This window comes from Bos mutus, chromosome 6 (assembly GCF_027580195.1).
Source record: "Bos mutus isolate GX-2022 chromosome 6, NWIPB_WYAK_1.1, whole genome shotgun sequence".
Lineage (NCBI taxonomy): Eukaryota > Metazoa > Chordata > Mammalia > Artiodactyla > Bovidae > Bos > Bos mutus.
The window spans coordinates 83,362,419-83,376,673 of NC_091622.1; the positions used below are offsets into that span (position 1 = coordinate 83,362,419).

A 14,255-nucleotide genomic window follows, 5' to 3' on the forward strand; every position below is an offset into this window, starting at 1 on the left:
CCCTAGAGAAGGGCATGGTAACTCACTCCAGTACTCTTGCCTGGAAAAAATCCCATAGACAGAGCAGCCTGGCAGGCTACAGTCCGTAGCGTCACAAAGAGCTGGGACACAACTGAAGTAACTGAGCACAAATACACCTTACTATATCTTTTCAACATTTTCTTTATCCCAAACCTTCTTTCTAAAGAGTTACAATATCTATATTCTATATACTTTCATTTCTTAAAGTTTCTTTTTGTTTTTTTGCTGGCCAAGATTACAAACTTTCCACTATAATCTCAACTGGTAAATATTCCTGCTAATAAATCTGCTCTAGCACTCTAACATTAAAGAGTCATATAAACATGTAAGAAAGATTATATAAGGTATGTACATCACAGTCATTTATTCATCTACTTATTTAAAAAATATTTACTGAATGACATCATGTATTGGGCACTGAAGATAGAGTGATGGGAAAATAAATAATAACAGGATAAATGATTTAGTGAGAAAACAAACATTAAATAAATATGCATGTCAATAAAAATAAGTGCTATGAAGGAAGAAAACAGTATTGTGAAAGATTATCAGAGAAAGATCTAATTTAGAATTTAGGGGTTAAAGAAAGTCTGTTTGAATAAAGACATTCAGGCTGAAACTAAAAGGATGAGGGGAAAAAAACTAAAGGAAGTGAAGAGTAAGTAGGTAGATTTGGGCTTGACTTTTAGAATATAAACACAATTTCTTGAGATTGAAGCAGAGTTATGTGCAAGTCCCTGAGGTGAAATGTGTTAGATGTTCCCCTGTAAGAACGCAAACAAAGAACATATAGCTAGAATAAAGAGAGCCAGGGAAAAATTGCAAATTTTAAGCTGGAGTCATGGACAGGTGGCAGATACTCTATGAAAAAAATTTAGGTCATTTTAAAGATTTACAATTTTATCCTATCTATAATGGAAATCACCAGAAGTTTTGGGTTCAAGAACTATAATAGGAATATAAAGAATAATCAGAAAATTCAGTAATTGTTCAATAAATAGGTATAAAAAGTGAAGTAAAAACAAAACAAAGACAATCTCTATGAACCTGAATTTTAAGAACATACCTGTCTACATATCTCCTGGCTTCCACATTATCTAATGCTGTAATAATTATATCCTGCTTAGTATAGAACTCATCATTGTAAATTGCCTCAGTGGCTGAACATACTTTGTTCAAATGTGCATCTATTTTTAACTGAGGATTTATTTTCAGGGTTGCATCAGCAGCAGTACAGCTTTTAGGCTTCTAAACAATATATAAAAACAGAGGAAATAAATGTTAACAGGAAAAATAGACCATGATTGAACATATACAATTTACATATGAAGAATAATGTAATGAGACTGGTTTTCATTTTTAGTTTGTGAAAATTATATTCGTTGTGGTCATGCTACATTTAATACTGCATATTAGAATTAATAATTCACACATTATTATGAAAAATATAAACAACCTCTATTTTATAGCTATGTGCTTTAGAATTCTTAAAATATTAGTTACAAGTAAAATTAAAAGAACATTTTTCTCTATTAATGAGATTTGAATTGGTTAAGTGCCTACAAAAAGTTTTGAACACGTTCAGCAAAATATCAGAAATGTAAGTTCTGCAGAAAATGAGCTCAGAGGTATGGTAATTTAATATTTTGGTACTATAATTTTTTGAAAAATTTTACCATTTCTGGATGGATATATTTAATAAATTGTTTCAGTTATTTTTTAAAATCACTGGTGTCATTTCAAGTGTTACAAACTGTAAACATTAGAAGTTTAAAGCAAACAGGCCTTAATAGTTCTTCTATAAGTAAAATGCACAAAGTTCAGTGGATGAATATTATGACATAAATTTTAGTTCATTAAAGACCCTGTTACTTAGTTCTTTATATTTGGATAGGTGAGCCATTTGGTTAACTATGCCACTTATACAACTATATAAAAGTATGCTTTATCTTTCTGTTTATGACATTTCTAAGCTTATTTACTAAGACTCTCAATGAGCTGTAAAACAATAAAGTGAAAAAACATTTCTAAAGTCAGAGCAAAGTTACTTGACTGTTTCTTTTCCTGACTAATATTTTGACCTCTATAAAAAAAGACAGAAAATAAGCACTGGTTTACAATCAAAATGGATTATTAAATAATCAAACAAGATCAAAAGAGCAAAAAATTCTTTTAAACTTTATCTGTTTTGTAATAAAACTTAAAAAAAAAACAGTGTCAAATCTGTCACCTATAAAAAACTTCAAATCAGGGAACCTGTTTTTATATTCTTAGATGTTTCTAAAATTAAATATATGATACATCTTGATTATAAAATGAAAAAATATTGCCCATGATTCACAACTCAGATTTTAACATCCAGAATACAAAAATAATTTTTATATTAAAATAAAATTATGTATTTTTTCCCTGTTATTCCCATTATTTGATAATTTGAGAGATTCTAATAAAATAAAGATACTAAACTGTAGATACTACACACCATTTTCTATTTTTCTATTTAACACAACAGAGGATTTAAATTTGAATCAGTATAACAACACACCTGTATGTGATGAGGACGAAATAGGAACTGTCTATTCAAGTTGGATTTTTCTATCAAGTCAGGATCTGTTACTGTAACCTAATATCAAAGAAAAAAAAAATGCCTGAAATTACATAAGAGATACGTTTAAATTGACTTCGTTTTCCTCTGAATGACTAACTCCCACAAGTTATAAATTATTTTGCCTGGTAGAAGTTATAATAAAAAATACTCAAAACTGGTTACCAATACTACTGTTTTTATACTTATATTTAAAGATAATATTTTGGAAAAGGCAATGGCACCCCATTCCAGTACTGTTGCCTGGAAAATCCCATGGATGGAAGAGCCTGGTAGACTGCAGTCCATGGGGTCGCCAAGAGTCGGACACGACTGAGCAACTTCACTTTCACTTTCCACTTTCATGCATTGGAGAAGGAAATGGCAATCCACTCCAGTGTTCTTGCCTGGAGAATCCCTTGGACGGAGAAGCCTGGTAGGCTGCAGTCCATGGGGTCACACAGAGTTGGACACGACTGAAGCAACTTAGCAATTAAAGATAATATTTAGCATAGGAACATGTCAAACAAAATAGCTAAAATCAGTCGCAGATCCTGATCAAAACAACTTTTTTCTTCATAACAAAATAGAGGCTAAATATCACTATCACATTTTAGAAACACGTAATGGGTTAGTCATAGAAGATTCGGCTCTTTTTTTTCTATACATGTTTATTTTCAATCTCGACTGAAAAGAACACTTACATGTTTCAATTTGAAAGGAACTCTTGCTAAAGCAGAGGTATACAAACTAGAGTGCAGGCAGCTGTTTTTGTAAATAATTTTTACTGGAACACCATCACACCATTTGTTTAAGTATTGGTTATGGCTGTTTTTATACTGCAATGGCAGAGCTCAGTAGCTATGACAGACTTAACATCACAAACCTAGAACAGTTACAGTCTGGTTAAGAAAAAATTTGCATACCTCCATTTTAAAGGATGCAAGATGAAAGTAAACAGAGCCAAGATAATTTTAAAAGTAGTCATAATTCATTTGTCACTTAAGCTAGTATTTGTAGATTTCACTAGAAGCAGAGTGTGTTCCAGATGTTAGATGTTTACTGGTATTCAAACACATTTTCTTTTAGCTATTTCCCTGATATATACAGATTTTTGCTTTCAATGCTGCTGCTGCTAAGTCACTTCAGTTGTGTCAGACTCTGTGCGACCCCAGAGACGGCAGCCCACCAGGCTCCCCCGTCCCTGGGATTCTCCAGGCCAGAACACTGGAGTGGGTTGCCATTTCCTTCTCCAATGCATGAAAGTGAAAAGTGAAAGTGAAGGCGCTCAGTCATGTCCGACTATTAGCGACCCCATGGACTGCAGCCCACCAGGCTCCTCCGTCCATGGGATTTTCCAGGCAAGAGTACTGGAGTGGGTTGCCATTGCCTTCTCTGTTGTTTTCAATAGTTCTATGTTATTATGTGTTAGGTGTTTCCTTGAAATAGGAGGAAGAAAACCACAGAAAATGTCTTTTAACAGAAAGTTTAACCATAATTAATAAATATATATATAATAATTCTAATTATTGTGATTACTGATTAAAAGGGTTTTTCTTCCACTTCCCCCAAGCCCACTTTTTAATCCACCCTGTGTTTGTGGGGTTTTTTTTTTGTCTTCTACTGAATTGATCAAGTATTCTTGACCTGAACCCTCCTTTAACCACTCACCAACTGGTATGGAAGTTAAATCTCTGTTTTTATGCAGTGATATCCAAAATTTTAACATGTACATGTGACTTAAGATCTAAAATGAAACTCTTCATTTCCTCTAGAACAGTGGAAAATATCTGAACTCTCCCTTCTATTTTCTGTGATATCAAGGAACATTTTACTTATTTTTAGCCATTTCATTCCAAAATGGTCAACATTTTAATTAAAGGTTTTAAAAATCAATGCTTATCTAAACCTAAGACTGTTGTCAAATGCTTCTACTTACCCTTGGCTTCACACACTGCCTGTATTAATCCCACAGTTCACTCACTGAGAACTAGTGATAATCTTTTATCATTTTACTTATCAGTTATCTTTAATTCTCTCAAAAGATAATTTAGTTGGATATAGAAATCTAGGTTGATAAGTCACTTGTACTATGAAGATATGCTTCCCTATCTTCAGGTGTGTACTTATTGCTGGTTAAGAAGTCTACCAAATAATCATTTTTTGTAATCTTTTTCATTTCTGCATTTGATTTGTTTGGGATTAATTTAGCTTTTTAATCAGAACACACTTGTCTCTTCAATTTTGCGAACTTCTTGTCATTATCCTTACTTCTTCCTTATCTTTACTCTCTGGAAATTCTACATTTATGTTAGACCGTGCATATGTATCCTCTTTCATTAAAAAAGAAAAAGACTCTCTCTACACTACATTCTAGGAATTTTATTTATCTCTTAGTCATCAGTTCTCACTTCAGCTACATTTGAATTTTAAGTTCACTGACTATACAGAAATTCTTCCTTGGCTTTTGGTAAAAATTTCCTTCCCCATCTCATGTTTTCATTACTCTATGCCTTTGGTCATTTTTAACTTTAGAGTCTGTATGTTACATTATTTGTAGCACTTCTATTTTCTGTATTTCTTGGAGAACTAATTCTTCTATTTTCATTGGCTGATTCTTTCAGGTGGTGGGCTTCCCTTGTGGCTCAGCTGGTAAAGAATCTGCCTGCAATGTGGGAGACCTGAGTTTGATCGCTGGGTTGGGAAGATCCCCTGGAGAAGGGAAGGCTACCCACTCAGTATTCTGGCCTGGAGAATTCCATGGACTACATAGTCCATGGGTCACAGAGTAGGACACAGTTGAGTGACTTTCACTTTTCAGGTGGTACCTTTTTCTAGAGATTTGTCATTTTCCATTGTGGACTGTCTTGAATGGATGTTGATTTTGCTGTATAGTCCTATGTACACTCAGTATGTATCACCATAACACAGTTTTGCCATTGTTTAATCTAAAGGTTTCAACACCCCCAAATTTGTTGTATTCTTTTATCTACTTAAAAATTTTATATGATAAAATTTTGGACCCATACACCAGCATGGTGCATGCTGAGCTGCAATTTCTCACAAATGACTTCCCTTTCTATTAATAGTTAATGTACCAGAACACTTGTGAATTACCACAGCTTTTAGGTCAGGGACTAATTTCCCTCTTGGTTCCTAGAACCCAGGGATTTCTCTTTACCTCCTTCTAGTTAAGTTTGGATACACATGTAAATATTTCATAAAAGACTAATTTACACAGTAAGAATAATTTATATAATATTTGCAGTAGGTTCAAGACTGCCCGATTAACTTATCTTGTTTTATTACTTAAAGTAAGTTGGTTTATTTACTATAGCTCTTTTCCTGACTTTTTATATGCTGATACGTATTATGAATTTCTAAGGAGTAAAGTAGGTGTTATTCAAACTTAACACAACCGAGGATTTTCTTTTCTTTTTTAGAAATATTTTAAAAGTCAGCAGAACTAATAGTGATTTGTGGAAAACAATTTAGGAAATGTTGAGCAAGAATGCTGTGTGGATTACAACAAACTGTGGAAAATCTTAAAGAGATGGGAATACCAGACTACCTGACCTGCCTCCTGAGAAATCTGTATGCAGATCTAGAAGCAACAGTTAGAACTGGACATGCAACAACAGACTGGTTCCATATCAAGAAAGGAGTACGTCGAGGCTGTATACTGTCACCTGCTTATTTAACTTATATGCAGAGTATATCATGAGACAAGCTGGGCTGGATGAGATATAAGCTGGGATCAAGATTGCTGAGAAAAATATCAGTAACCTCAGATACGCAGATGACACCACCCTCATGGCAGAAAGGGAAGAACTAAAGAGCCTCTTGATAAAAGTGAAAGAGGAGAGTGAAGAAGTTGGCTTAAAGCTCAACATTCAGAAAACCAAGATCCTGGCATCCGGTCCCATCACTTCATGGCAAATAGATGGGGAAACAATGGAAACAGTGACAGACTTAATTGTTTTGGGCTCCAAAATCACTGCAGATGGTGACTGCAGCCATGAAATTAAAAGATGCTTGCTCCTTGGAAGAAAAGTTATGACCAACCTAGACAGCATATTAAAAAGCAGAGACATTACTTTGCCAACAAAGGTCCATCTAGTCAAGGATATGGTTTTTCCTATAGTCATGTATGGACAGACTATAAAGAAAGCTGAGAGCAGAAGAATTGATGCTTTTGAACTGTGGAGTTGGAAAAGACTCTTGAGAGTCCTTTGGACTGCAAAGAGATCCAACCAGTCCGTCCTAAAGGAAATCAGTCCTGAATATTCATTGGAAGGACTGATGCTGGAGCTGAAACTCCCAATACTGTGGCCACCTGATGTAAAGAACTGATTCATTTGAAAAGATCTTGATGCTGGGAAAGATTGAAGGTGGGAGGAGAAAGGGATGACAGAGGATGAGATGGTTGGATGGCATCACCCATCGATGAGTCCATGGCATCACCAACTCAATGGACATGAGTTTGAGTAAGCTCTGGGAGTTGGTGATGGACAGGGAAGCCTGGCAGGCTGCAGTCAACGGGAGTCGCAAAGAGTCAGACGTGACTGAGTGACTGAACTGAACTGAGCAAGAATAACAAACTGTAGGAGGTCTGCCTATGACTGTAATAGTAAGCTTAATAAGCTATAAAACATGAACTATTCCACAAATTTTAGTCATTTAATTACTAGTAAGCACCATGGTAAATCTATGATATCACTACTGCAGGTACTACTACATTTTAAAGGCAAGCAGCATCAATGAAATATATTTTTATTTAAATATATGACATGATTTTCCAATTAACTCATATATATCATCTTAATTTATAATATATACCAATGTTTTTATTACTCATTCTTCTTTGATCACCAATTGAAACAATATCTGAGTACTCTGCAACTTTCTAATGTTAACTTCTCTCATCTTAAATATTTAATAAGAAGTAGTATCTAATGAAATAACAATATTAATGTGCTTTTTTATTTGAAAAGCCCATTCATATTTGATCTTCATAATTATGAGGCAAGTAGTACAATAACAGTTTCACAGTAAATTAAGAAAGAAAGTGAGGAGCAGAAAACTCAAATAATTTGCCACAAAGTTACATGAATTTTGAAAAATGATCAGGGTAGAATTATCCAAGTTGTAGCCTAATACCCTACCCTCAAAATCAATGCTTTGGACCCAGGCAGTCAAATATGGTTCAAAAACGGGCAGCCAGAGAAATATAACTTTTTAAGTCTCAAGGATTTATAACTTACCATTCCCTTCTGTTTGCCTGTGCCAACACCAAGCAAAGCAAAATTTTTTAACATTTCACAGCCTATGGCTCCACATCCTACCTGTGAAGAAGAAAAAATGTATCAGATTAAATAATATTAAAACTTCTACTTACTAAAGAGCAATTTCATCATAATTTTCTTCAAATGCTGTTATAATAACATACTTTTAAAAATGATGTGAATATTTAAAATAATTTTAAAATTATTTTATTTTAAAATATTTAATGGTTCATGGTATCATGAGTGTTTCAGCTAAAGAAAAAAAAGTATAAATCATAGAAGGAAAAGCATAGTATTTACAATTCTTTTAAACAGAAGACATTTTAATATTCCAAACAAAAGCCAAACATTGAACTCATTTTTTTATATAACATGGAAACAGCCAGCATGAAAGAGTGTAACATTCTAATTAAAAAGATTACTTGTTTGCAGAAATTTTTCTAAATTAATTTGATGAATATAACTATTCTAAGACTTTTAAATAAAAACTAACAATAGTTCTACATGTAAGTAAAAGCTCAGCAATAACTGCTGACTTTCAAAATGTTACTTAAAAAAGGAATATTAAAAATCAGCAGTATTTTTAGAACCAATTATAATAGTTATGGCAGTAGAAGAAGTTTTATGCTACTGAGGAGCTTCCCTGCCCAATGCACTGATCCACCTACATATTCTTACATTTGACAAGAAAAAACAAAGAACCTCCAACCACCCACAATTTTTAATATATTTCTAGAAAATCATTTAATGTTCAAAACTATTATATTTTAATTTTACATGTATTAATTCTTTAGATGATGGGTTGGTAAACTCTTTCTATAAAGGGCCAGACAGTGAATGTTACAACTACACAACTGCCACTTTTAAAGTATAAAAGAAGCCATAGACAATCTATGAATACATGGACTTAGCTGTGTTCTCACGAAAAACAGGCAGGAGGATGGATTTGGCCTGCAAGCTACAGTTTAAAAATTCCTGTTTTAAAAATTTCCTGAATATCTACTATATTATTTAGAAATGGTACTCCTTTAACAAATTAATGTGACGCACTATAGCAGTTTGACTGTACTGTTTATTCTCATCATTATTTCCACTTACTAAAAAGATATTCAAATTTTGTAGCTTCCGACATAAAGTGTCTCCAATGCAGGCTCGTAAGGCATCATATCTATCTCCTCTGGATAAAACAACACAAACCAAAAAAACAGAAAGGCATAAAAAAATTAAGGTTAGTTTCATTACTACTGGTACCAATTTAATGTTTTACTTTAAATAGAATACTCTTTAGGAGCGTCTTCCAAACTAACAGATAATTAATTTTATTTGAAAAAGAAAAAAAACCTCATAAAGAAATCAGGCTTTTCTTTCTTCCATTTGAACTAATATAACTCCTCATGACTTGAATGAAGGTGACTTAAGTTTATCTAGAAAAACATTTTTAAGGCAGGGATTTTACAAAGGTTCATAGAGAAGACTATGGATGGGCTTTGAAGTTGTTAACCGACTTAAATTGAAAGCAGAACTTTGGGTTACATGTATTTTTCGGAGAAAGAATTAATAAGCTTTGATCAGATTCTCAAAGAGATCTGTAACCCAAATAAGTGAAGAATGACTGACATAAATAAAAAATGCAGGTATCAACTGTTTTCATCTAAAATCAGAATGGTGTTTTGAAACTTAACCACTCTCAGGATACACAATTTAAAACTTTATATTCAATATTAATAAATTGTTTATGAGAAACTGCATTATTATGACAATCTATACATGTAGAGGAGAAAAGACTGCAGAAGTGAGTGAATTAGGAGAAAACACATCTAAAACAAATCCATGTTTATACAAAAATTCTTTAATTTTGGTGCTGCTTATAAATATAGAACTAAGGAAAAAGCAAAAAAATGTCAGTATTACCGTGGGAGAAATTCTTGTTGTTCAGGTTTGCTGAGGGATTCGACAAGATCTGCTGCTTCAATGTATAACTTAAAGCAGAATATAAAAACACAGCTTACTATGTAGAAAACTAAACTGCTAGAAAAAGTAATTCTCTTCTCTAGTATGGTTAAATCTGGAGGAATTATAAAAAGATAATATTTGATTCAGGTCATTTTAGCCATCTTACAGATGATACATCTAAATCTTAAAAGGAAATTTCACCTCCAAATCTATTTTCTATAACTACATAAACTTAGGAAGCATCATTCAATTTCAATTACATTTGAATAAATAATTTGATTTCTTAAGATAGGAAACTACCTATCCTGTACTATTTTCAAACTTGGGTATATTCTTTGTCACTTATAATTACTACATATACTATGAGGAAGTGATCTATGGAGTCACAATCTCAGCATCTAAAATAACATCAGACAGAATTTGTTTAAGTTAATGAAAAAAACTTGACCAGATGTTCAACACCGAAATCAGATTGATTATATTCTTTGCAGCCAAAGATGGAGAAGCTCTATACAGTCAGCAAAAACAAGACCGGGAGCTGATTGTGGTTCAGATCATGAACTCCTTATTGCCAAATTCAGACTGAAATTGAAGAAAATGGGGAAAACCATTAGACCATTCAGGTATGACCTAAATCAAATCCCTTATTATTGTACAGTGGAAGTGAGAAATAGATTTAAGGGACTAGATCTGATAGACAAGAGTGCCTGATGAACTATGGACTGAGGTTTGTGACACTGTACAAGAGACAGGAATCAAGACCATCCCCATGGGAAAGAAACGCAAATAAGCAAAATGGCTGTCTGAAGAGGCCTTACTAATAGCTGTGAAAAGAAGAGAAGCGAAAAGCAAAGGAGAAAAGGAAAGATATAAGCATCTGAATGCAGATTTCCAAAGAATACCAAGAAGAGATAAAAAACCCTTCCTCAGTGATCAATGCAAAGAAATAGAGGGAAACAACAGAATGGGAAAGACTAGAGATCTCTTCAAGAAAATTAGAGATACCAAGGGACACTTCATGCAAAGATGGGCTCAATAAAGGACAGAAATGGTATGAACCTAACAGAAGCAAAAGATATTAAGAAGAGGTGGCAAGAATACACAGAAGAACTGTACAAAAAAGATCCTCACAACCCAGATAATCATGATGGTGTGATCACTGACCTAGAGCCAGACATCCTGGAATGTGAAGTCAAGTGGGCCTTAGAAAGCATCACTACAAACAAAGCTAGTGGAGGTGATGGAATTCCAGTTGAGCTATTTCAAATCGCAAAAGATGATGCTGTGAAAGTGCTGCACTCAATATGCCAGCAATATGCCAGGAAAACTCAGCAGTGGCCACAGGATAGGAAAAGGTCAGTTTTCATTCCAATCCCAAAGAAAGGCAATGCCAAAGAATGCTCAAACTACCGCACAATTGCACGCATCTCACACGCCAGTAAAGTAATGCTCAATATTTTCCAAGCCAGGCTTCAGCAATAACATGAACCGTGAACTTCCAGATGTTCAAGCTGGTTTTAGAAAAGGCAGAGGACCTAGAGATCAAACTGACAACATGCGCTGAATCATGGAAAAAGCAAGAGAGTTCCAGAAAAACATCTATTTCTGCTTTATCGACTATGCCAAAGCCTTTGACTGTGTGGATCACAATAAACTGTGGAAAATTCTTCAAGAGATGGGAATACCAGACCACCTGACCTGCCTTGAAAAACCTATATGCAGGTCAGGAAGCAACAGTTAGAACTGGACATGCAACAACAGACTGGTTCCAAATAAGAAAAGGAGTACGTCAAAGCTGTATATTGTCACCCTGCTTATTTAACTTATGTGCAGAGTACATCATGAGAAACACTGGGCTGGAAGAAGCAGGAGCTGGAATCAAGATTGCCAGGAGAAATATCAATAACCTCAGATATGCAGATGACACCACCCTTATGGCAGAAAGTGAAGAGGAACTCAAAAGCCTCTTGATGAAAGTGAAAGAGGAGAGTGAAAAAGTTGGCTTAAAACTCAGCATTCAGAAAACGAAGATCATGGCATCTGGTCCCATCACTTCATGGGAAATAGATGGGGAAACAGTGGAAACAGTGTCAGACTTTATTTTTGGTGGCTCCAAAAACACTGCAGATGGTGACTGCAGCCATTAGATTAAAAGACGCTTACTCCCTGGAAGGGAAGTTATGACCAACCTATATAGCATATTGAAAAGCAGAGACATTACCAACACAGGTGTGTCTAGTCAAGGCTATGGTTTTTCCTGTGGTCATGTATGGATGTGAGAGTTGGAATGTGAAGAAAGCTGAGCGCTGAAGACTTGATGCTTTTGAATTGTGGTGTTGGAGAAGACTCTTGAGAGTCCCTTGGACTGCAAAGAGATCCAACCAGTCCATACTAAAGGAGATCAGTCCTGGGTGTTCATTGGAGGGACTGATGCTGAAGCTCAAACTCCAGTGCTTTGGCCACCTCATGCGAAGAGTTGACTCACTGGAAAAGACCCTGATTCTGGAGGGATTGGGGGCAGGAGGAGAAGGGGACAACAGAGGATGAGATGGCTGGATGGCATCACCAACTTGACGGACATGAGTCTGAGTAAACTCCGGGAGTTGGTGATGGACAGGAAGGCCTGGCATGCTGTGATTCATGGGTTTGCAAAGAGTCGGACATGACTGAGCGATTGAACTGAACTGAACTGATGGCTTAATTTGAACGTGATTATGAACACGAATAAATGATTATTTATTTAAAGATAGACTCTATGTTAAAAACACAATTTACATTTCTTATGCTGCTAAAAGATGACACCACCCTTATGGCAGAAAGTGAAGAGGAACTAAAAAGCCTCTTGATGAAAGTGAAAGTGGAGAGTGAAAAAGATGTTTAAAGCTCAACATTCAGAAAACGAAGATCATGGCATCCGGTCCCACCACTTCATGGGAAATAGATGGGGAAACAGTGTCAGACTTTATTTTTCTGGGCTCCAAAATCACTACAGATGGTGACTGCAGCCATGAAATTAAAAGACGCTTACTCCTTGGAAGGAAAGTTATGACCAACCTAGATAGCATATTGAAAAGCAGAAACATTACTTTGCCAACAAAGGTTCGTCTAGTCAAGGCTATGGTTTTTCCTGTGGTCATGTATGGTTGTGAGAGTTGGACTGTGAAGAAGGCTGAGCACCGAAGAATTGATGCTTTTGAACTGTGGTGTTGGAGAAGACTCTTGAGAGTCCCTTGGACTGCAAGGAGATCCAACCAGCCCATTCTGAAGGAGATCAGCCCTGGGATTTCTTTGGAAGGACTGACGCTAAAGCTGAAACTCCAGTACTTTGGCCACCTCATGTGAAGAGTTAACTCACTGGAAAAGACTCTGATGCTGGGAGGGATTGGGGGCAGGAGGAGAAGGGGACGACAGAGGATGAAATGGCTGGATGGCATCACTGACTCGATGGACGTGAGTCTGAGTGAACTCCGGGAGTTGGTGATGGACAGGGAGGCCTGGCGTGCTGCGATTCATGCGGTCACAAAGAATCGGACACGACTGAGAGACTGAACTGAACTGACTGAATAGCATTTGTCAAATTTAAATTATAAATTTACAAATTTTAATTATTAAAACTATTTGAAACTTTTAAAAACAATATGTTCAAAGTTTTTCAAAAAATAAAGGGCCTGAAAAGCGTCCTTTGATACACTCTTGCCAATTATTCTTTCTGATAACAGAAACCAAGGGTTTTTCATCCTGTGATGCTTTTACGCTATACAGTTCTCAAACTTTTATCATTCCTATGCTTTCTACCTTTAGAAGTTTATACTTAGATGCTAGGGAATCTGAAGATTCATGATGCCAATGTAACTCCATGGGACAATTCAAGAGTCCTGAAAGTGCATGACTGCTAAGCGAACAGTAGTGGAAATCAAATAAAAGGAGAGAAAATTCACCCCCTTACTCTCACAAACGAGAGAAATACATCCTAGAATGCAACTCTGGGTTAAATACCAATATCTTCAACAAATGATCTTGTCAGTTTCTATTATAGAATTAAATTGTGGTCGCACATCACACCCAATTCATGCATGAAAATATATTTTTGCTTTTATATTGATCAATACTATGTTGTAACTTAGAATGTGTTTATATGGGTAACGAATTCAGCCTTAAGTATAAAAAATATTAAAATAGAGAACTAACCCACTGGCACAAAGGAGAAAACTTCCCTGTTACAGCTTTCAGTACTTCTTGGCTGGCAACGCCTCCTACTGCTGCAGCAAGTGGGGGTAAAAAGCCTTGGGCAGTCCAAGAAAGCCAACGCACGATGTCATAATTTACTTCAGGCTGAAACACAAGCCACGAGAGACAGTAATTTTAATAGTATTCTTATGGTATATGCAAAACTGCAATGACTTGATGTGAGA

At 35.3% G+C, this 14,255-nt stretch overlaps 1 protein-coding gene across 1 annotated transcript in view; it reads right to left on the reverse strand.

The window, feature by feature from the left end:
• UBA6 (ubiquitin like modifier activating enzyme 6) overlaps positions 1-14,255 on the reverse strand; it is an 88,977-nt gene that overhangs the window by 23,535 nt on the left and 51,187 nt on the right. The window contains exons 14-19 of the mRNA XM_005892888.2: positions 14,032-14,175; positions 9,802-9,869; positions 8,989-9,067; positions 7,870-7,950; positions 2,567-2,644; positions 1,088-1,269 (exon numbers count right to left, since the gene is read on the reverse strand). Of these exons, the coding sequence (XP_005892950.1) occupies positions 1,088-1,269; positions 2,567-2,644; positions 7,870-7,950; positions 8,989-9,067; positions 9,802-9,869; positions 14,032-14,175 (632 nt within the window). The remainder of the gene's footprint in view (positions 1-1,087; positions 1,270-2,566; positions 2,645-7,869; positions 7,951-8,988; positions 9,068-9,801; positions 9,870-14,031; positions 14,176-14,255) is intronic.